The sequence below is a fragment of the Jaculus jaculus genome, chromosome 1 (genome assembly GCF_020740685.1).
Source record: "Jaculus jaculus isolate mJacJac1 chromosome 1, mJacJac1.mat.Y.cur, whole genome shotgun sequence".
In the NCBI taxonomy this organism is placed as follows: domain Eukaryota; kingdom Metazoa; phylum Chordata; class Mammalia; order Rodentia; family Dipodidae; genus Jaculus; species Jaculus jaculus.
In genome coordinates this window covers 51472748-51497707 of record NC_059102.1, presented here as the reverse complement: position 1 = coordinate 51497707, position 24960 = coordinate 51472748, and the positions used below count along the sequence as shown (strand labels likewise).

General features: G+C 40.8%; 1 protein-coding gene across 2 annotated transcripts in view; it reads left to right on the top strand.

Moving 5' to 3' along the window:
• Nucleotides 1–14515, top strand: part of Il33 (interleukin 33) — a 191090-nt gene extending 176575 nt beyond the window's left edge. For both annotated transcript variants that reach the window (XM_045139113.1, XM_045139117.1), the window contains 7 exons: nt 755–862; nt 7612–7737; nt 8110–8214; nt 10068–10175; nt 10701–10748; nt 11988–12085; nt 14266–14515. In XM_045139113.1, coding sequence (XP_044995048.1) covers nt 766–862; nt 7612–7737; nt 8110–8214; nt 10068–10175; nt 10701–10748; nt 11988–12085; nt 14266–14451 — 768 coding nt within the window. In that variant the 5' untranslated portion in view covers nt 755–765 and the 3' untranslated portion in view covers nt 14452–14515. The remainder of the gene's footprint in view (nt 1–754; nt 863–7611; nt 7738–8109; nt 8215–10067; nt 10176–10700; nt 10749–11987; nt 12086–14265) is intronic.
• Nucleotides 14516–24960: the final 10445 nt, after the last annotated feature.

The window sequence follows — 24960 nt, the reverse complement described above, 5'->3', positions numbered from 1 at the left end:
TACCTTGACTCTAGAACTTGTGGAATTGAGAACAGAGAACTCCTAATCTGAAACCTTACCCCTTCCGTTTATTCTTGAGAAGTTCTGTGGAATTGTGGGCATTTTCCTTCCCATAAGTGTTTATAACCAATTACCAACATTATTTTTATACTCATTCTGTGCCAAATTTGGCAAGTAGAAAACCCTCCAAGGTGGCTGATGTGTGTCTTTGACGCAAACAACCTCATTTGTTTTAGAGTAAGTCATTGTTTTCTGCCGCAGTGGAGTGTTCCTGCGCATTATTACTTCCCCGGCCCCATATCCGGAGCCACAGGTCCTGTTAGAAATCTACTTAGAAACCAATACATAGACACATATTGCTGGGCATTTATTTGCTATTGACTCAAGTTTAACACTACAGGAATTTTCCTTTGTTTCTATAATTGCATATTTGTATCTCTTTTCCCCTACAGTGAAAAGCATAGCACATTAACTTATGTAATTATTTGCTTGTGCTATAATATATAACAAAACAGTTCCAGAATTTCAATGCAAATATTATCACCCACAATAAACTTAGTAAAGTTTAAGAATTCTTTGTAGCTCTTTGGGTGGTATGGCTATATTCTAGCCCAAGGGTGAATGAAATTAGAATATTATGTTGAAATTTTTGAAAATAATTATTTTGTAGTTATCAACTTTATATAGTTAGCTGAGGCTGTTTATGTGTATTTTCAAGTAGAATTTAAACTAATATCATATTTTAATCCAACAGAAAGCTGAAAAATGAAGCCTAAAACGAAGTACTCAACCTCCAAAATTCCCCCAGCAAAGCTGAACAACACAACAGGCAAACCCCTGGTAAAATCTTTCAAGCTAAAAAGTAAGCAATTTGTCATTCCTACTTCACACGCTACTTTTATCTGCTATCAAGCACTTGTTAGTCCAACGTTCAGACATGCTACCTTGGAAAAAGGTGCTGAGATCACATGGACTGAAGGCTGGTTTATAGGCGATAACACGGAGGTCTTTGGTTTTATACAGGGTAGTGATAGCTCGGATGATTTAAACCAACCAATTGTGCAAACAATGACAAACTTTTGTAACAACCCCTTTTCTTTCCCTCCTTTTACCGCCAACACCCTCCCCCCAATCTTTTTCCTAAGTAACTTGGAAAATTTTAAACTGATCCACGTCCATTCAATAAGTACTTGTTAAGAACTTTGGTATATCAAGTTCATAGTCTGTTTTAAAATATATATTTATTTATTGATTTGAAAGAGTTGGTGGGGAGGGAGAGAATGGGTACTCCAGGGCCTCTTGCCGCTGCAAACAAACTTTCAGATACATGAACCACTGCGTGCATCTGGCTTACAAGGGTACTGGAGAGTTGAACCTAGGTCCTTAGACTTCTCAGGCAAGCTCCTTAACTGCTAAGCCATCTCTCCAGCCCAAGCTCATAGTCTTGACATAAGTATTGATAAAGAAGAGAATAACAAGTGATGATATCTGAATGATCCAAACGATAATGAAGTCTATCCAGTTACAACTTAAAATTTGAAGTAAGATAAAAGAAAAAATAAAGTTAACAGTTGCAACTCTGATATAAAGGGGCTGGAGAGAAAGTGGAGAGTGAGGAATGGCCAAAAGAAAACATAGAGTCTCCTCTGTCTGCCTTAAGGTTCTAGTCCACCAACACTGTTCTTTGTAATCAGGGGGGAAACGTGCACCTCTTTGTGGTTTCTGAGTGGCCAGAAAATTATAGTTGAGTTAGTCCTTTTACTTGTAGCTGAGTCAAAATGCTTTGTGCAGAAACAGTGGCTCAGTGGAAGTGACTCTGCCATCGCTAAACACTTTATATTAAATAATGCTTTTCCTTTACAGATATGGCATTATGGGAGTAGATGTGCCTTAGGCACTGGTATTGGTGCCAAAGTTAAAAAGTCACTCCTCCATGATGAGTACAGTGGTCCTACCTGCTTACATATAGCACTGAAAGGACAGTGATGAATAATTTCTATGGCTTTGGAATATATCATATTATTTTTTTATTTTTCCATGAGCATGTCTTTTCCCCATAATATTGGCTCAATTTAATACAAAAACTGTAATTATTTAAGCACTCGTGATGAAAACTCATTGTTCTAATGATGATAATAGTTATGAGAATTTTCTTAAGCACCATACTCCTGAGTCATTGCTGGCAGACTGATAGGATGGGACACAGGAGGTGGCCTCAGCCCTATGTGAGCTGGAACTGGCTCTGACTTCAGAAGAGTGCTCTCTGCAGCAGAGACTCCTTGCCCACACCAACCTTATACTTTCTTCAAAAGCATGCAACCGGGCTGGAGAGATAGCTTAGCGGTTAAGCGCTTGCCTGTGAAGCCTAAGGACCCCGGTTCGAGGCTCGGTTCCCCAGGACCCACGTTAGCCAGATGCACAAGGGGGCACACACGTCTGGAGTTCGTTTGCAGAGGCTGGAAGCCCTGGCGCACCCATTCTCTTTCTCTCCCTCTATCTGTCTTTCTCTCTGTGTCTGTCGCTATCAAATAAATAAATTAAAAATTAAAAAAAAAAAAGCATGCAACCCTCACGTTTAGAGCAAATGTGTGCCTACATACCGGTCTATGTTCCTATACACACATGAACACACACATGCGTGCATATAATACATGCAAAAAATAAAAACAAAATATAGAATGAAGCACAAAGTCATCAATAATGATTTTATTTTCAGAATTACTATGAATAATGGAAATTTAAATCATATAAATTACTTAATAATTTTAATTTTATTCATTTACTGTGATACTTAAAATTGTTATCTTGTGATTCACATTGATTTACATATTACAATTTGCATTTCCATCTGACCCTAAAAAGCTTTTTACAAATTCATTGAGTTTACTACAGAGAATTAAATTTTTCTTTGGCTAAATAAAATAAAAAATTACTGAATAACTGATTAGCTTCTCTAGTTCAACTGATTAAATTTGAATTTTTATTTTGCTAGTCCCTCAAATTTCTGAGTAGCTGCTTTTACTTTATTTGTTTGTCCTCCTTCCTTCTTTCTTTCTTTCTTTCTTTCTTTCTTTCTTTCTTTCTTTCTTTCTTTCTTTTTCTTTCTTTCCTTCTAGCCAGGTCTTGCTATGAAGCTCAGGCTGGTCTGGGGCTCATGACACTTCTGCCTCAACCTCCAAGGGCTAGGACAACAGCAGTTTCTTAGATGTAGGCACAGTGTAGAAAATAGTTTTGTTATCAGGCACATTGTATTAGTCACTTTTGCATCATTGTGATCAAATACCTGACAGAAGGAACTTAAAGGTGATTAATTGGCCCATGAGTCACAAAGTGGAAGATATGGTGACTGGATCAGATTGGTCTACAGCAGCCCGGGGCTTGCAGCAGCTTCTCACAAGTGGGCAATAAAGAAGCAATAGGACTGAAGGGGAATGGAAGGAGGGCCAGGCTATAATCTTCAAGGTCAGCCCCTGTCTGCCAGCTATGCCTCACTTCCCAAAGGTTCCACGACTTTCCAAACAGTGCCACCACCTGCAGACTAAGTGTTCAAACACAGGTATCTGTGGGTGATGTTTTCCATCCAAACCATGACATACAACTTAGTCACAACTTTTCACCAGTCATGTAACCTTGAGGAGTGTCATACTCCTAAGAGCCTTGGGTTCTCATCATAAAATCAGGATAAAAATGGCTTGCAAGATTTTTAAAAAAATATTTTATTTGCTGGGTATGGTGGCACATGCCTTTAATCCCAGCATTCAGGAGGCAGAGGTAGGAGGATCCCCATGAGTTCAAGGCCACCCTGAGACTACATAGGTCAGCCTGAGCTAGAGTGAGACCCACCTCAGAAAACCAAAATAAATAAATAAGTAAACATATATATGAAAGAGGGAGAAAGAGTCAGAGAGAATATGGGTGCGCCAGGGCTCCCAGTCACCACAAATGAACTCCAGTTGCATGTGCCTCCTAGTGCATCTGGCTTTATGTGGGTATTGGAGAATTGAACTTGGGTCCTTTTTCTTTGCAGGTAAGCACCGTAACCACTAAACTCTCTCTCCAGCCCAAGATGTTTTTAATGCATAATTTTTTATTGACAACTTCTCTACTTACAGACAATAAACCATGATAATTCCCTCCCCTCCCCCACTTTCCCCTGCACAGTTCCACTTTCCATCATACCACCTCCCTCTCTCTGTTAGCCTCTCTTTTAATTCGATGCCATCATATTTTCCTCCTATGATGAGGGACTTGTGAAGGTACTGCTAAGCACTGCGAGGTCATGGATACTGAGGCCAATTTCTGTCTGGACAATTACATTATGAGGAACCCTACCCTTCCTTTGGCTCTTATATTCTTTCTGCCACTTCTTCAACAATGGACTATGAGAGTTGAAGAGTGTGACAAAGAAGTTTCAGTGTTGAGCACTCCTCCGTCCCTTCTTTTCAGCACTATGATGCTTTTGGGGTCATCCCAGTGGTCACCACCATGTGAAAAGAGAAGCTTCTCTAACCAAAAGTGAGAGTAGCACTAATATATGAATATGAACATTAAATGTAGTGCTTACAGGGCAGTTTAGTAAACATAATATATGCATTTATCCAGACAAGAGCAGGCTTTATACCCCTAAGGCTCATGACCTCCCCTGCCATAGGCTTTTTTTTTAAATTTTTTAATTTTTTTTTTAATTTTTTATTTATTTATTTGAGAGCGACAGACACAGAGAGAAAGACAGATAGAGGGAGAGGGAGAGAATGGGCGCGCCAGGGCTTCCAGCCTGTGCAAACGAACTCCAGACGCGTGCGCCCCCTTGTGCATCTGGCTAACGTGGGACCTGGGGAACTGAGCCTCGAACTGGGGTCCTTAGGCTTCTCAGGCAAGCGCTTAAGCGCTAAGCCATCTCTCCAGCCCTGCTATAGGCTTTTGATTAGGTTGTCAGTACCAGGCATGTATTATTTCCCATAAAGCTGGCCTCCAGTCCAATTAGAAAGCAGTTGGTTTCCCCCAGAGCAGACATGCCACTATTGCACCCATTCAGTCATTTGGCCTGTCTGGCCAAACTTGAGGCTTCCAGTGTCTGCTGTTTTCACCACCCATGACTTCTGTCTCCCATAAGGCTGCATGCAGTGCAGCTTTTTCCAGCTGTCAGTCAGCTGGGCTATAGGGAGAAGGCTTTCAGCTCAGCCCCACCTTGATTTTTCAGTGATCTCCTTGAAAGACTTTTATGAAGTGTAAATTTAAAAGTATATCCAACAACTAGCAATGTGTTTGGCCCACTATTAGACATTCAGTAAGTGGCAGTTATTTTTAAATCAATAACCTGTATGAAAGATTTAGTTGTATTTGTTTATTTGAGACAGAGAGAAAGAGAAAAAAAATGGGTGTGCCAGGGCCTCCAGCCACTGCAAACCAACTCCAGATGCATGTGCCACCATGTGCAACTGGTTTATGTGGGACCTGTACAATCAAACCTGGGTCTTTAGGCTTTATAGGCATGTACCTCAACCACTAAGCTATTTCTCCAGCCCAAATAACCTTTTTTTAAAAATTATTTATTTATTTATTTATTTGAGAGCGACAGACACAGAGAGAAAGACAGATAGAGGGAGAGAGAGAGGGAATGGGCGTGCCAGGGCTTCCAGCCTCTGCAAAGGAACTACAGACGTGTGCGCCCCCTTGTGCATCTGGCTAACGTGGGACCTGGGGAACCGAGCCTTGAACCGGGGTCCTTAGGCTTCACAGGCAAGCGCTTAACCACTAAGCCATCTCTCCAGCCCCCAAATAACCCTTTTTAAAAATATTTATTTATGAGAGAGAGAATGGGCATAGCAGGGCCTCTTGCTGCTGCAGACACACTCCAGACACATGTGCCACTTTATGCATCTGGCTTTATACAGGAATGGGAAATCAAATCTGGGCTGGCAGGCTTTTCAAGCAACCTCCTTTAGGCGCTGAGCCATCTATCTAGCCCTTAATATCAATAGCTTCTGCAGACTATAGCTCTCTCTGGGCCTCATCTACTCAAAGCTAAGCAGAGTTGAGCCTGATTAGTACTTCGATGGCAAACCAAAACTATCCTTTCAAAATGATTTTTAAAAGTATAAAAATGGGGCTGGAGGGATGGCTTAGTGGTTAAAGCATTTGCCTGCAAAGCCAAAGGATACTGGTTCGATTCTTCAGGTCCCACATAAGCCAGATGTACAAGGGGATGCATGCATCTGGAGTTTGTTTGCAGTGGCTGGAGGTCCTGGAGTGCCCATTGTCTCTCACTCTCTACCTCTTTCTCTCTCAAATAAATTAAAAACATATTTTTTAAGAAGTATAAAAATGGTTTACAAAGTAGAAAAAGAGCTCAGAATTCATATGGACATCAGCATTTCCCCTCATGTAGGCAAAGATTGACATACTGAATGTAGGACCATACTCCCTTAAATGGAATTCTGAAAACCAAACTTTTCCCTAAAGACCTAAAGTTTTTCAATAACTCATTTGGCAGCAAAGTGCACCCTGAGCTTATCTGTGTTAAATACAGAACTGAACTAACATGAGGTCTATGATGGTTAATTTCAAGTGTCAGCTCAATTGAATTAAGAAGTGCACAACACCTTTGGATTTGTCTGTGATAGTGCTTCCAGAAAGGATGAAGTGGGGACCTACCCTGAATATGTGCAGCACCCACCCTTGAGCTAGGGTCCAGAGTAAATAAAAAGGGGGAAAGGATAAAGCCAGCTAAGCAGCAGCATTTCCCTTTCTCTGCTTCTGGGTCTGCCAAGGTGTGACCAAGCAGCCTCCCTCTTACCTCTGAACTCCGAGCAAAAATAACCCTCTCTTCCTTACCCTGCTTCTGCTCAGCAGTGAGGACAGTGAATAATATAGGCCTTTATGTCAGTTTACATAAATTTCTTTTGCTTCACTATAAATTTAGTTAACTTTTGATCAAGTAGTACTATCTACCCCATTCCCTGTGGAGGTGTTAGAGGTATACAGACAAAATATGCTCTAAATTATAATTCTAAACTTTAAAATACTCTGACTCAGAAGTTTCTAAGACATTATAAATCTGGACTTGTTTTCTTAGAGTTTGTAAAAAGATAAGGATGAGGCTGAAGAGATGGCTCAGCAATTAAGGCACTTGCCTACAAAGCCTAGTGACCTGGGTTCAATTCCCCAGTACCCACGTAAAGCTAGATGCACAAAGTGGTACATGCATCTGGAAGTCAGTTGCAATGGCTAGTGGCCCTGGTGCACCTAGTCTCTCTCCTCTCTCTCTCTCTCTCTCTCTCTCTCTGCTTACAGATAAATAAATAAATAAAATATCTTTTAAAAGATAAAGATAGAGGGCTGGAGAGATGGCTTAGCAGTTAAGCACTTGCCTGTGAAGCCTAATGACCCCGGTTCAAGGCTCGATTCCCCAAGACCCACATTAGCCAGATGCACAAGGGGGCGCACGCATCTGGAGTTCGTGTGCAGTTACTGGAAGCCCTGGCATGCCCATTCTCTCTCTCTCTCTCCACCCCCCGTCTGTTGCTCTCAAATAAATAAATAAAATAAACAAAAAAAAATTTAAAGGTAAAGATAGAAAGAAAGAAATAAACGTTTTTTTCAATTATTTAGGAGCCCAACAGAAAACCAAAGATATCTGCCATGTATACTATATGAGGCTACGCTCTGGACTTACCATTAAAAAGGAGGCCTATTGCTACAAGAGAGAAACTACCAGAAGGTGTTTACTTAACACAGGTAGGTCCATGCCTGGCCATCACAATGGGCATGTACTTGTCTTTGCTTGGCATATCTGAATCTGCACATTTTCCCTTGTCCACTAGTACCCATTTAGTAAGCTAAATGGATGGCTAATAGTGGTTGTTTTTAAGTGTTGCGACCATGGTGACTGGTTTTCTTCTTCCTGGCACCATCTGCTAGGGTATAAAAGGAAAAAAGTGGAAAAGGTGAAGACCTCACCACTAAAGAGGTACTTGGGGCAGCCAAAGCTCTGGAAACCCTTTCCACTCACTGTTACCCCACTGCCTTGCCCGGACGTCATCAAAACAGATGACCCTCTGCAAAGTAAGGAGTGATGGCCTATCTGTAACTCCCACTGTTGTTCTGCAGGTGGCAAACATAAAGAAAAACATCAGAAACTCTCTGACTACCTACAGCCTACTTTGCAGAGTTCCGTCTTTGAAATAACCACAATCCAAGAGCCAAGTATCCGAGGTATGACTGATCCCAGGCCTGGAGTAGGGGTGAGGTGGGAGGCAAGACACAAGAAGCTGGCAAGCACTACTCCAGGTTACAGGAAGCAGCCTAAAATGTGGATCTTCCCACATGTCAGAAACGCCTGTTCATTTGCTGCCAGTTCAGTGGTATCCAAACTAACAATGTACATACTTTCTATGGTTAGTATTCCATCATCATTTGTATAATGTATATTAGTCCTGCTATAAATAATAATTACTTTCTTTTTGTTTTTTTTTGTTGTTGTTGTTGTTTGATTTTGGAGGTAGAGTCTCACTGTAGCTCAGGCTGACCTGGAATTCACTCTGTAGTCTCAGGGTGGCCTCAAACTCATGGTGATCCTCCTATCTTTGCTCCCCAAGTGCTGGGATTAAAGGTGTATGCCACCGCGCCTGGCTAAATAATTACTTTTTGAAGAAAAATATATTACTACCCAAAATTTCAACATTTTGACCATTGAAAGGAAAGGAAAAATTGTCATTCTTTTAAAATGTAACTAAAGAAATTTTACTGTATTTTATTTTTGACAAAGAGACAGAGAGAGAAACAGGCAGAGAGGGACAGAAAGAGAGAGAGGGAGAGAGAATGGGCATTCCAGGGCCTTTCAGCCACTGTGAACAAACTCCCAATGTAGTGAACGAACTCCAGGCACATGTGACCCCTTGTGTGCATGTGTGACATTGCATGCTTGTGTCTTGCTATGTGGAACCTGGAGATTTGAACAAGCATTCTTAGGCTTCTCAGGCAAGCGCCCTAACCACTGAGAAAACTCTCTAGCCCTAGTTTTAGGAGTAAAACTAGGGCTGGAGAGATGGCTTGGTGATTAACGGCACCTGTTTACAAATATTGATGGCCCAAATTCAATTCCCCAGTACCCAAGTAAAACCAGATGCACAAAGTAGTTTATGAGCCTAGAGTTTATGCAGTAGCAAGAGGCCCTGGCATGCCCACTCATATTGTCATTCTCTCTCTCTCTCTCTCTCTCTCTCTCTCTCTCTCTCTCTCTCTCTCTTTACCTCTGCATGAAAATAAATAAAATAAAAATACTTTAAAAATGTCATTTCAAGGGGCCACGAAGGTGACTCCATGGTTAAAGGAGCTGGTTTGCAAAGCCAGTCATCCTGAGTCCAATTGCCAAGCCACACATGTAAGCAGGGTTCAAAAAGTGGCACCTAGTGTTCATTTTCAGTGGCCAAAACTCCAGATACAGGTGCCACTGTGCATCTGGCTTTACATGGGTCCTGGGGAATTTAACGTAGGTCGTCAGACTTTACAAACAAGTGCCTCAACTACTGAGCCATCTCTGCAGCCCAGCCCCCTCCACAGTAGTCTTAACCTTCTCCAGCCTACTCCCACAGGCTTTAAAAATATTATCACTTTCTGTGTGCACAGCATATTAAGTTAAGCACACTACTCTCTGTCCCTCTGTCTGTCTTTCAGCCCCTGGAGAGAACTGAGTTTATGCCTTATACCCTCAGACTGTGGGACATCTCCAATGACCACACCTTATAAAGGGGTATACATTTACTCATGTTTACCAGAATACAGTCCCTTCCTATCACGTCCCTACTTAGGAGGCCAGGAGATAGAGGCACACTAACAGGACCTCCTATGTTGTTCACTCAGGAGACTAGCACCCATTTAGGTATCATCTGTCAGCCTTTGAGCTATGGAAAACTGGTGCTAAAACTTTTCATGTTTCCCACTGTGAGATTATAGCTCAACTTGAAAAAAAATTATTTGAGGATATACTTCAAAGACTAGCCAAGAGAACTATTCATAGGAGAAAGTTTGTTTTTAATTACTAATGACAAGAATTTCACTTGTCACAGAATCCTGCACTTCCCTGAGTACATACAACGATCAATCTGTTAGTTTTGTCTTGGAAGATGGAAGCTACGTGATCAATGTTGAAGACTTGGGAAAAAATCAAGAGAAAGGTAGAATATTTCCTTGTGTCCATAACTATTACCATGATGACTTAGTAAGGTTAAAAACACATCTACAAGGCTACCAACAATAAATTAACTCAGACACAGCAAATAGATTTTATGATGCATGCTAAGTCCTATCCATTGGCAGTGGACTCTGGAACTGCACTATACTGAGAAAGGTTCAGAGGTTTAGTCAGTCCTCCTCAGGAAAGAATACAGATACTGACAAATGTCTATTGTGAATGTGGAAAGAGGTACTACATGTATTTACTAACACTAAATTACCTACTAGAGTTTTATTGCCTCATCCATATCACCAATCTATAAGAAGAATATGCCAGTGGGATAAACAATATTTTAATAACAATTATGCTGGTGAATTCATCAAAGCACACTCCTATTTTTAGATCCTTCTCAGATTTGTAAAAGTTTTGCTCTTGTTGATATATGATAAAAGGGAAGGTGTTATATTCATGATAAAATGCAAACCTTTTGTATATCACCAAACTAACTTTCTGTTTTGACTTCCAGACAAGGTACTGTTGCGCTACTACGAGTCTCCATACTCAAGTGAATCAGGTAATTTAGAGGCCAGGGAGCTATAGAGCTTCAATTCTCAAGTTTGCAGCAAAGAAAGACAAAATATTCCATGGGAAAGGAAGATAGTTTCAAAGGTTCTCTCCAACCCATGCTCATTGTAAAATCTAAAATTCTGAGTGAATTTGCTATACCTTGTCCATTTTTAGATCGATAAGATAAAGATTTGTGTACCTTTAATAAAGTCTGTTGTAGTCAAGGCTGGAATGGCAGTTCTGGTCAAAGCTTACCCACAATCAGTTCCTTCTACCTTGTTCTTCTGCCAGTATCTAATGGTTCAAGATCCCTGCCCACACAACACTGCCAATCAGCAAGACAGAGGAAGTATTCCTTTCCTTTTCAGAACAACTGGAAATTATACCTCACACTTCCACTCATCCTAACTGGCCAAAATTTAGTCCTATTGCATGCAACACTTAGCCATGAGAAAACAGGCTGGGAAGTGTTCTATTGTATCTAAGAAGAGAAGAAAATGTGGATTAGAGGACAAATCTCAGGAGCTTGAAATGTAGACAGGGAAGCTGATGCCCACAGAAGTACCCATTGAACTCATAGTTGTCTGTGCTGGAGATGGCTTAGTGGTGAAGCACTTGCCTGTGAAGCCTAAGGACCCTGGTTTGAAGCTCGATTCACCAGGACCCTCGTTAGCTAGATGCATAAGGGGTCACATGCATATGGAGTTTGTTTGCAGTGGCTGGAGGCCCTGGCACACCCATTCTCTCTCTCTCTCTCTCTCTCTCTCTCTCTTTCTCTCTCTTTCACCCTTCTCTCTGTCTGATGCTCTCAAATAAATAAATAAATAATTTTTAAAAAAAATCATAGTTGTCCAATTAGAAAAGATTAAGACACTAGAAAACAAAATCCTCTCTTCTTCAAGAGGTTTAAAAGTGCTCTCTATTTATCCAATAATAGTTATGTTTCTGGACATCTTAGATTCTTTTCCTAGATCTTAAAATTCATCTAAATTGAGATGAGTTGTAAGTCTTAAAATTTTAATTTATAATTTCTCTGGTTCTTCCCTTTTATTATTGATTTTTAATTGACGGGTGAAATGACATATCTTAATCATGTACAACATGAATAGCTCTACCTGTCCCCTATGTATCTATTTATCAATCTAGCACCTATATCTATATATCTGTCTGTCTAACCTAGTAGAATGGTCACTATAGCTAAATTAACAAATTCATAACTTCACATTATCATCATTTTCACTGAAAGGTGATGTTGTCGATGGTAAGATGCTAATGGTGAACCTGAGTCCCACGGACGACAAGGACATCTGGCTGCATGCCAACAACGAGGAGCACTCTGTGGAGGTAACGGAAATGCTGTTGTTAGAGCTGCCAAGTCTGACTCTACCCACTTCTGCATATTTAGGTGTTAGGGATATTTTGAAGATAGGGTCTTGACACTACTGTAAGGGTCTCCACCAGCAGCACACTTGGGAACTGTTAGAAATGAAGGATTTAAAGCTTGCCCATAATTGAATCTGAATTAGCATTTTAACAAGTCTTCAGGAGTGTCAAAGTTTCACTATACTTTGCGAAGCACTTCTATGTAGAATGACCTCAAATTTCTGCTACTTGACATTAACGCTATATTCTTTCAGGAAGTGCTGTTTTGTAAAATAATTTTATGTTCCAAGTCTCTTAAGAGGAGGACAGCAAACATTTCTGTATGCGAATAGTTCTGGCCACTATAACATTCTATATAAGATTATAAGACACACTTTTACTTATAAATGGAAGTATTATATTGATCTTTATAAAGAATTATGAATAATGTATTGAAGAACACACAAAACAGTACAAAGCAAGAAAAATCAGGAGAGTATAATATAGAAAATAAGCAATATAGCCAGGCGTGGTGACATGTACCTTTAATCCCAGCACTTGGGAGGCAGAGATAGGAGGATCAGCATGAATTTGAGGCCACCCTTAGTCTACATAGTGAATTCCAGGTCAGCCTGAGCTAGAGTGAGACCCTACCTCAAAAAAATAAAAGTAATATAAAAATAAAAGCTGGGCTGGAGATGGCTTAGCAGTTAAGCGCTAGACTGTGAAGCCTAAGGACCCCGATTCAAGGCTCAATTCCCCAGTACCCACATAAGCTCAATGCACAAGCTGGTGCATGTATCTGAAGTTCATTTGTAGCGGCTGGAGGCCCTGGTATACCCATTCTCTCTCCCTCTCCCACCCCCTCTTCTTTCTGTCTGTCACTCCCAAACAAATAAATAAATAAAATAAACAAAATTTTAAAAATACAAGCTTACAAACTAACTAAAAGAGCCATATAAGGAATTCCCTAAGTATACACAATCCAGTGTCTACCAGATATGATTCCTCAAAATTAAAAGCGAACTCATACTGAGTGTTGCTGTGTACCAAGTTCTCACTAAATACTTCCCAAGCACCATCTCATTTAATTCTCACAGTCAATCTATGATGGAGCTATTATAGGTCAGCTATCATTATTTTGCAACAAACGATTCCAAAACATAGTGGCTTAGAATAATCATCATTTATATTAGTCATATCTATATTTAAATTGGGAATTAACTGATCTTGATTTAAGAAAAATCAAAACTGAAAAACTTACATTTAATAGAAAAAGCAACAGACCCAAGGTATTAGAGACAGTACATGGCAAAAGAGGGGTACAAACTCAAAAGTGCTGCACCTAGATTCAGTAAGTCTAAGCCACGCCACTTCTTTAAATAGACTATTGATGAATCATAATTATTCCTACCACCCATCCTGTGTCCTCCACTTACCTCTTCCTCCCTCCTCTACTCAGTAAGTAGGCTTGTTAGAAATATCAAGTTGTGGGGCTGGAGAAATCACTTAGTGGTTAAGACATTTGCCTGAAAAGTCACAGGACCCATGTAAGCCAGATTCATGTGTCTGGAGTTTATTTGCAGTGGCTAGAAACATGGTGCACCCATTCTCTCTCTCTCTCTCTCTCTCTCTCTCTCTCTCTCTCTCTCTCACTCTGTGTGTGTGTGTGTGTGTGTGTGTGTGTGTGTCTGCCTGTCTGTCTGCCTCTCTCTCTCACACACACACAAATAAATAGATAAATAAATAAATAATCAAATATTTTTTAAAAAGAAATATCAGGGCTGGAGGGATGGCTTAGTGGTTAAGACGTTTGCCTGCAAAGTCAAAGGATCCAGGTTTGATTCCCCAGAACCCATGTTAGTCAGATGCACAAGGGGGCGCATGCATCTGGAGTTCATTTTCAGTGGCTGGAGGCCCTGGTGCACCCATTCTCTCCCTCTCTCCATCCCCCTCTTTCTCTCCCTATTTCTCTGTCAAATAAATAAATAAATAATTTAAAAAAGAACTATCAAGTTGTGAACAATTAGGGGGAGGGAAATAAGATTTCTGTATGTGGACAGTTATGAGCAGTGTATCATTCTGTTGGTTCTAACCTTGGAAGGACTGGTGGCTCTGAAGTCCCATTCACATATTAGCTGCTTTTCTCTTGTTTTCCTCAGCTCCAAAAGTGTGAAACCCCATTGCCAGACCAGGCCTTGTTTGTTCTTCACAAAGAGTCCACCGAATATGTTTCATTTGAATGTAAGAATAATCGTGGAACGTATATAGGAGTAAAAGACAACCATCTTGCTCTCATAGAAGGAAAGAATATGAGCAATGAAAATATCATGTTTAAGCTCTCTTAAATAGTGTGACAAAAAGCTGGGGGTTCTGAGTTGAATGACCCAAATGCTACCACAAGAGGAAGAAAGAGACAGGCAACAACTAAAAGAATGGTGTGAATGATATAGAATGTTTTCCTTGTTGTGTGTAAAAATATGCCTCTAATGCTTCAGTGCCCTTTGAGTCACCACATAGTAAATAAAAATATTAATATATTAAATAGGGTATTGGTAAAGAGAACTGTTGTCTTTTTTAAGTGATATGGACTTGACCTTTATTGCTTTCTGCTTTGAATCCAGAAGAAGTTTCATAACTAGATCTGAGATCTGTGGAGGAAGAATGCCATAGTTCACATTGCTCTTTAGATCAGCACCCATTTTAAAAGCCCCATGGTTTTCTCTGGTTCCAAACAACAGGTTGAAATACTAGAGGTGCTAGTCAGAAGACTAAATGTCACATAGCTTGACCGTTCCTTAACTAGAATGAAACACCAAGTGTGTCTGTAGGTGCCTAGGCAGCACTCAGACCCGTCTTTGTGTCGGGAGTTGTGTTACTCCAAATGCCTATGTGTCTGGACTGGTGGTATAAATGTGTGCAAAGGCAAGGATAATTAAAAAATAAAGAAAAATAAAGCCAGTATTGACAAAGTAAGTATTTTTACCTCTAATCATTTCCTTTTAAAATTCTGATTATCTGGGTGTGGTGGCGCATGCTTTGAATCCTAGCACTCACTTGGGAGGCAGAGGTAGGAGGATCACTGTAAGTTCAAGGCCAGACTGAGACTATGTTATGAATTCCAGGTCAGCCTGAGCTAGAGTGAGACCCCACCTCAAAAAACAAACAAACAAAATCTGATTTTTATATAGCAAGTGAACTTTAAGTAAAATAAAACTTTAAGTAAAAATTCCTACATTAGGAAATGAAACAAATTTTATTTCAGTTTATGCCTATAAATGAAATTACTAAAAGTATTTAACAAATTAAAACTTTTTTAAATACACTGAGTTACAACACATGTTAGGGCATTCAATTAGAATGGAAATCCAGTACCATGCTAGACTCAAAAGTCCTCTAACCTACAAGAGCACAAAATTAACTTCAAAACTCAAGTGGCTGACTGGCTGTCACCCGAATTTATAGCATACCGTGTTTTTTCCACCCTGCTTTCCAGGGATCCATCACTTTTCAATAGACATCATCTGGGACAAAATTTCTTCTACTTCTTGCTTTCCATATGCACAAGTCCTTTCATTGTCCAACTTCCCAATGGCACTATTCACTGTGGAACACGAGTTTAACTTCTAGCTTTGTTTATGTCTTATCTGACCTCTGTACACCAATACCTTTATTAAATGTAAGATTACCTTACACTGTAGAATTTTACATATAACTGCTAGTTGTAAAAGTTTATTAAATATCTTATGTTTTACTGTTACTAAGGTTGTCAATTAAATCACATAGTAACATTTTTATCTACTAAAGGGTTAGTTTTGCTTAAACAACTCAGCAATTTCTATTGCAAATTTTGATAGGCTTAAAACTTAAAAGAAATAACCAAGTAGTAACAGAAAACTGATGAAATATATGAACATTTCTGAAAGTGTGAGCTTCTTAAACTTCTAATTTGTTGAAGCATATTGGATATAATAAGGTAAAAGAGGCTAAGAATTGCTGCATAACATTATATAGTTATAGAAAGTCCTGTCTTTGTTTTATTAATTTGTTGACTATTTTACAACAAAGACAACAGTAAAAGTAGAATCAATATCACCTCTTCTGAAAAACCACTAAATGTTGACTATATGCATCTATACAATATACTTAAAATGATTATCAAATATGTTCATAATGTTGTTTATAATCTTCAATAAACTGTTTTTCAAAAGCATGCGTAGCCATGATTTTGTTATAAAATGACCCAATGTTCTAAAATTTTAAGTGACTATAAGTCTACCAAAACTATTCAACGTTGGTATATTGAGTAGGTCATTTAATAACTTGGGGTGTACAAAATCAAGATTCCCCAGAGAAAGGACTGAGTCTATCTTGCCTTTGTTCTCATGGTGCCCACTGTGGTGGTCAGCCCAGAAAAACACCCACATGTTCCTGCATCAGAAGTATGCTGAGGCACTGTCCCACCCCAGCACCCACAGAGACTGAGTGATGCATTCATGACACCATGGTGAATACAAATAACCCCACTGAGAAGGGCCCTCAGTGGGATGGGGGCAAGAGGAGAAGGATATGAGTATAACTCAATGGGAACATGACAAACACGTGATTTGTTCATACACTAAAGTTTACAATTTCATAAAAATAAAAACGAAGTTAATTTAAGATCTCAGAAAAACCAGTGTTTTTGATTCAAATCTTCAAGTGTGTAATAGCCTTAGATATGTTCTGATGGTTCATAATACGCATTACTGAATGCAATTTGTCCACTTAATGATACCAGAAATGATAATGATGTCAAAACTTAAATTACCTAATTTTATTTTTATTCTTTAGGGTTTTGTATATTTTTGAGTAATCAAAATATTATGAAGAGGGCTGGAGAGATGGCTTAGCGGTTAAGCGCTTGCCTGTGAAGCCTAAGGACCCCAGTTCGAGGCTCGGTTCCCCAGGTCCCACGTTAGCCAGATGCATAAGGGGGCGCACGCATCTGGAGTTCATTTGCAGAGGCTGGAAGCCCTGGCGCGCCCATTCTCTCTCTCTCCCTCTATTTGTCTTTCTCTCTCTGTCTGTCGCTCTCAAATAAATAAATAAAACAAAAAAAAAAATTTTTAAAAATTATGAAGAACATTCTGTTCCAATAAGTGGCTTAGTATTGCAAGAAAGCTAAGTAAAATTTCAAATTCAGTGGTAATTTGGAGAGAAATATTACTAACCTAATTAGAATATGCTGTCCTGATTTAATTTTTTAAATGTTATGATTCCTACTTATTTAGAACAAGTCAAAAATTAAAAATTTCAACCTGTGTGCTTTGTGTAAGACATTTCACAGGGAACAACCTAGTGGAGATTAGACCAGGCTTGTCCCCAAACTCCTCCTCCTCCCCTATTAGTATCCCCTGTACAGACCAGAAGTTTCATCTAGTGGTTATTCATTACGCTACTTGCTTTTCCTATCACAGGGACAAAATACCTGACACAAGCCATCTAAAGAGGGACAGATCTGTCTGGCTCACAGGTCAGAGAGCAAATCACATCATGGCAGGGCAGGAATGGCAGCTAGGGTGGCTCTGTCCAGGGATGGGGTAATTCTGGCACAGCTTGCTCCTGTCTTGGCAGATCAAGAAGCAGAGATCATGCAATAAAAAGAGTGGTCAGGCTACAATCAATCCTCAAGGTCCACCTCTAGTGACCTAGGTCAGCTGGCCAGCCCTACACACCTTCCCAAAACAATACCATCAGCTGGGGACCAAGAGTTCAAAGTCTTGAGCATGTGAGCATGTCTTAGTTACCTCCTCATTGCTAAGACAAAATACCTGACAAAAATCAGTCTAAGAGAGGAAGGACTTGTTTCAGCTTACAGTCCCAGGTTGCAGTCCATCATGTCAGAGGTTTGGCAAGAGCTGCTCACAGTCTGTCCAGCTGCCTTTCCATTCACCTTTACACTTGGTGTGAGCATTCCTGGAGGTTGAGGCACAAGAGTTACAGCAAGTTTGGTACCAATGTACACAGTAAGTTCAAGGCCAACCTGTGCTATGTAGACTTGGTCTCAAAAATATTTTTAAGCTAGGCGTGGTGGTGTACGCCTTTAAACTAGGAGGATTACCATGAGTTTGAGGCCACCCTGAGACTATATAGTAAATTCCAGGTCAGTCTGGGCTAGAATGAAACCCTACCTCAAAAAAACAAAAAAGCGCTGGAGAGATGACTTAGCGGCTAAGCACTTGCCTGTGAAGCCTAAGGACCCTGGTTTGAGGCTCAATTTCCCAGGACCCACGTTAGCCAGATGCACAAGGGGGCACATGTGTCTGGAATTCATTTGCAGTGGCTGGAGTCCCGCCCATTCTCTCTGTCTTTGTCTCTTTCTCTCTCTGTCTGTCACTGTCAAATAAATAAATAAAAATAAGCAAAAAAAACTAAAAAATAAAAATTTAAGCAAAAGTTAAAAAAAAAAAAAAAAAACTTTCCTGGCTGCAGAAACAACTTGCAAAGCCAAAGGACCCAGGTTCAATTCCCCAGGACTCACATAAGCCAAATGCACAAGGTGGTACATGCATCTGGAGTTTGTTTGCAGTGGCTGGAAGCTCTGGCATACCCATCCTCTTTCTCTCTCTCTCTCAAAAATAAACAAAAATAAAGATGATTGGGCTTCTGTGTGAGAAGGAAAATACTTAGTAGCAGAGGACAGTAAGTTAAAAAGGAGACATAAAGGGAAGAGAAAGGAAGGGAGGAGGGTACTTAATAGGTTGATATTGTATATATGTAAGTACAATGATTGAGACGGGGAGGTAATATGATGGAGAATGGAATTTCAAAGGGGAAAGTGTCAGGGGGAGGGAGGGAATTACCATGGGATAGTTTTTATAATCATGGAAAATGTTAATAAAAATTAAAAATAAATAAATAAATAAATAAAAATATTTAAAGGGCTAGAGAGATGGCTTAGTGGTTAAGGTGCTTGCCTGCAAAGCCAAAGGACCCAGGTTCGATTTGCCAGGACCCATGTAAGCCAGATGCACAAGGGGGCACATGCGTCTGAAGTTTGTTTGCAGTGGCTGGAGGCCCTGGCAAGACCATTCTCCCTCCCACCCCCCACCCGCCTCTTTCTCTCTCTCTCTCAAATAAATGAGAAATATCTTTATAAAACTTTCTGGGATTGGGGAGATGGCTCAGCAGGTAAGAGTGCTTGGTACTCAAGCATGAGGCCTGAGAAGGCCTGAGTCAGAGTGAGCTCAATCTCTCAGCACCTGCATGAATAGTTAGGCATAGTGATACGCACACTGTAACTCCAATCATGGGGTGAGTGGAGATGGGAAGATCTGGCCGAAAACTGTATCAGTGAGACTTGTCTCAAGGAAACACTCAGATACACAATATTGGAGGCCACTCACTATTCTCCTCGGGTCTGGACCCTATATGCACTTGCATGGGACACACACATCAGTGCGTATAGGTGCACACACCATAGCACATACACACACCACACATACACAAAAATACTTTCCTAGTCTTCCCTGCTTCTTTAGACTGAAGATTCTAAGCTGTCCACTATTCAGTCTTGCCAATGAGCCTAACAATCGCAAAGGCTGGTATGGTAGACAGCTTCAGGTCACTGAGATGAGCATCCAAACCAGGCACAGGTTATGGGAGGAATGGAATTTATTTGAAGCTTGCAGATAGAGGGGAATCTCCATGGTGGTGGAAGAAGGTTGGCCTACTTTCACAGGTGCACACACAGAGAGGAAAGCAGCACCACCAGCACAAGCCCACTTCAGGAACCCGTGATGGCCGAACTCCGGCACTCTGCGGATCCTTAGCTAGAAATTCCAAATCCACCCCACACCTTAGGGCTGGACCCTGGAGTTCGCCCACAGTGACACCTCCTCCAGCCAGGCGGCTGCAGATCTAAATTATAAACTTCAGTAAATCCCTCCCTCCCATAAAACTGTGTGTGGTCTGGAGATTCATCCCAGCAGCACGAGGCTGTCTACTACAGCTGGAGTCGAAAGTAATCTTGGTATTATATAATACTAAATTTAAAAAATAAATAAAAATTCCATGCTCTATTTATGGCACATGCACGAGAACATTTATCTGATAAAAGAACATTCAGAATAGTACAATAGGCTACCTTTCTTGGCACAATGAACCTAAAGAGAAAGAGGACATTCTTTGGACTTTCTCCCTCCTCCTGGGAAAGAGCCATGTCATGCGCATTACTTTTGTGTTGACATCCGTTAGTGGATGAATGTAGACAGAAAAGAGCATGGGTTTTGCTGCAGGAGGGATCTGGGTTCTAGTCTTAGCTTCTGTCAGCTATGTAACTTCAACGCACTGAATCCCTCTTCCTCTTTGCCTATAAAATGGTGCTAATCACCCTTCGCTTAGACAAGACTCTTGGGAAGGAAGAACAAGGAAATGGCTGCGAGCCTAGCACAATATCTGGTTGAATTTTAGAATCAACCAATTTAAGCCTTATTTTTGTTTCAAGCTTCACAAGCATTTATAATTTAATCCCCCAAAAGCCTTTGTTTTTCTCAAAGGAAACATAGTTCTCAAACACTCCTACTTGAAGAAAACAAACAAAATGTGCTGTTTTATGTTGCCTGGGCCAAAGGGACTGACAGATGCTTCTTTAGGTCAGAACATTGCAGGAAAATTGGATCCTCAAATTGAAACATCTTGTAAAGTTAAATACAGGCCCAAGCACTAAATTCATTTTGAGTTTTTAAAAATATTTCTTTACACATGTGTGTAAGGACATTCCAGAGCCTCTTGCCACTGCATACAAGCATCATACACTTTCACATTTTGTATCTGCCTTTTCATACGTTGCTGGGGAACTGGACCTGGGCCAGCAGGCTTTGCAATCAAGTATCTTTAACCACTGAGCCCTTTCCCCCGACATTTTTGAATTTTTGAAAGTATTTTTTTAAATTTATCCACAAGGGGAAATGGGGCAAAAATGGGCGGGCCAGGGCTTCTTGCCACTGCAAAAGAATTCCAAATACATGTGCCACTTTGAGCATCTAACCTTTATGTGGGTACTGGGGACTTGAACTGAGGCTGTCAGGCTTTGCAAACAAGCACCTTAGCTGCTGAGCCATCTCTCCGGCCCAATTTTGTTTTGTTTTCTCAAAGTAGGATCTTAGTCTAGCCCAGGCTGACCTGGCACTCACTCTGTAGTTCCAGTCTGGCCTCAATCCTCCTACCTTTGCCTCCCAAGTGCTGGGATTAAAAGCTTGTTTAGGGCTGGGGAGATGGCTTAGTAGTTAAGGCATTTGCCTGAAAAGCCTAAGGACCCCAGTTCGATTCTCCAGGTACCACGTCAGCACAAGGGGAAGCATATGTCTGGAGCTCACTTGCAGTGGCTGGAGGCCCTGGCGTGCCCATTCTCTCTCTTCCTCTCTTCTCTAATAAATAAATAAATAAAAACAAAATCATTTTTAAAAGCTTATTTTATTTTAAAGTATGTTTTATTTGTTTATTTATTTGACAGAGACAGAGGCAGATAAGAGATGCATGTACCATCTTCTGCATCTGGCTTACATGGGTACTGGGGAACTGAACCTGGATCCTTACTCTTCATAGGCAAGCATCTTTCACAACGGCTGAAGGCCCTGGCATATGTATTCTCTTTCTCTCTATCTGCATCATTCTCTCTCAAATAAATAAGATAAATTAAAATAAAAAAACAAATTACTCATCAGGGCTGGGTCTGTAGCTCAGTGGAGAGTGTTTGGCTAGCATGTTAGAGCTCATTCCGTAGCACTGAAACATAATATGTCGGAAGGGTCTGTTCGTAAGATGTAGTGTTAGAGTTTTCTTATGTAGGAAAAAACCCCCGCAGGGGGTCCCCCACGCTCTGCCCAGATAAGGCGACACCCCCAAATCACTCACGAGAAGCGGTCTTGATGCAAACTGCAAGAGGATTTTATTCCAAGCGCGCTGGGGCCCACAGTCACACACCTCACAGGGGTAGAGGACTGCAGAGCCCCGAATGCAGGAATGGGGTAGTTTTTATAGGGTTTCTAACAAAGCCTGTGTATTAGACCAATCATTATTTAATATCAGGAGCCCCTGCAGGGTGTTAGCCAGTCAGTTTGTGCCACCCCACAGTTTCTAAGCCAATTAGTTTACTTTGCTCAAGCCCCTCATGGACCAATCACTCTCTTATGACTATGACCTTGGTGGTCAGTGTTTGCGCAGGTCCTTGGGTGGGAGTAGCAGAGTGTGGTATCAGTCTCCTGTGACCTTGGAGGTCAGCACTTGTGCAATTCCTTAGGTGGGGGTAACAGAGTATGGTATCAGCCTCCTATGACCTTGGTGGTCTGAGGCAGGCTGCTACAGCCTATGGTGCGAGTTACTAAGGCTTACAGTGTAGGCTACTAAGGCTTACAGTGTGGGCTATTAAGGCTTATGGTGCAGGCTATTTACAGAAACCAAATAAGTGGTTCACTTCATTACTCATTTCCCATCCTTGAGGGCTATCTCATGCCCTTTTACCTAGTTTTATATTAGGAGTGGGCTCTGATACAATGAGAAGAGGGATTCTTTACTTGCTTCTGACAGAGAGTAAAACCTGGAGTTTGAGGTATGCAGGTGGCCCGCTTAAGCTCCCCTTGGAGCGTGATAGTATTTCTGAGCTTCTGAATTCTTGGGCCTTTCACTTATAACACCAACATGTCATTATTGCAGCTTACAAAGAAATTAGAGAGATCTGGGTTTGGTGGCATACAGCTTTAGTCCTAGCACTTAGGAGGCAGAGATGGGAGGGATCACTGTAAGAGGCCAGCTGGGTCATACAGAGTGAATTCCAGGTCAGCCTGGGCTAGAGTGAGAACTTACTAGGGGGAGGGGAACTTAAGAGAAAATCAGGATTCCTCCTAGTGCTGTCTTCTTATCAGGTCTACCAAGAAAAGCACCTGAAATCCAGGATTGCTGTCTCAAAATAATCTAAAGTGTGACATTCCTTAATTATACAGAAAATACTCGAGCCAAGTTAAAAGCAAAACTTTAACTGGTGATGCTCCTCTTTAGTTCCAGCACTTGCAGGCAGAGATAGGAGGATAGTGAGTTCAAGGCCACCCAGTGACTACATAGTGAACTCTAGGTCAGCCTGGACTAGAGACCCTACCTTGAAATAAAATAAAAAAGCAAAACTCTAGATGTAGAAATGTAATTTCTCAGTCAGGCATGGTGGCTTATGCCTTCAGTCTTTGCACTCAGGAGGCAGAGGTAAGACTGCCATGATTTTCAGGCAAGCCTGGACTACACAATCAGTGAGTTCAGGTTAGCCTGAGCTAGAGGATGTTGCAAAAAAAAATGTAGTTTTTTTCAAGCTATTCTTTCTTTGTTTTCTTTTCAAGACGGGGACTTGCTATATAGTCAAGGTCAGCTGGGAATGCAGAATCCTGAGTGCCGGAATGACATAATCAGAATCACCACACCCAGCTCAATACTGAGTTTCAAATTGGATTCAGTCCCAACTGCTGCCTGTAGGAGTAATTCCTCCTGAGGGCTCCTGCTCTGCAAAAGGGTGTGTAGCAGGGAATTAACAATGAAGATACCAAAATAGTTCCTCAATACAGTGCCTGCCACTACCTACACAAGACCATCATAAGAGGAGGAAAAGATCATGACATCATAATAAAAGAGAGACTGATTGAGATGGGGGAGGGGATATGATGGAGAATAGAATTTCAAAGGGGAAAGTGGGAAAAGGGAAGATATTACCATGGGATATTTTTTATAATCATGGAAGATGTTAATAAAAATTGAGGAAAAAAAGAATGGAAGAATACATTATCAGGCTGTATCCTGATTCTCTATTTCTGAAAGTGACACTTGAAGTTTAATTATTCTGTTCTGTAAGTCTCCACTTGGCAAAAAAATGCTATATAAAAATCAAATCACTGTATCTTCTCAGAAGGAAGAAAAGCTATCAGCTCTTCATAGGAGTCTTTCCTTTTTCCTTTTGGTATCTTAAGTGTCAACGATCACAAAGACTTCTGGCTTCACTTTATTGTACACTTGCATTACTGAGTATGTTATTGCTTTAACTTCTGCTCCCCGAGGGTGCTTGGAAAGTGAAAATTCTTCTCCCAACCCAGGGTATGAAGTATTCATCAGCCCTGAACCTATAAAGCCGCTCATCCACAAAGGGAAACAGAAGAGACTGTAAGTCATCTCCTTGAGTTTCTACTTTTTTAATACCATTTTATCTACATTAATTATGTACATACTCACATGTAAACAGCACATGTTGGTACCATCCTTCCCTCATCCCTGTCCTTCACCCTCTGTAGGGACCCTCCTCTTTAGGGATATCAGTTATCCCCATGGAAATTGTGGGTCATGCATTCTGGGGTAGCTATTATTTTGGGAGAATAGGCAATGTCTCTGTGCATAATGTCCCAACTTGTGGCTCTAACGATATTTCTGCCCCTTCTCCCATGAATTTCCCTGATCCATGATGGGTTCGTTTTAGGTCTACTTCAGTGATGAGGTCTTGGGAGCCTCTGGATCTCTGGTTTGGTAGGAATTGAGTGTTTTCTGTGTCTATCTCCTTCACCCTTGTGCTGGTACCAGGTTCACCAAGAAGCAGCTGGGGCCCTGGTGAGGTGCAATGGGCTGATTCTCTCTGCAGGTTCTGCATCCATCTGAAAAAGAGAAGCAGATTCTCCAACAGAGGGTGAAGTCAGCATCAGATAAATGGGATACTATTATTAGTTTAGAGACAATTTAATAGGTGTAGGCCCTCTTGTAGCCCAAGATTGGTGGGAACTTGATATTGGAGAGCGAACTCGTTTTTTGCATATGATTTTGACTTGTTTCCCAGTTCCAACTATGGGTTCCAT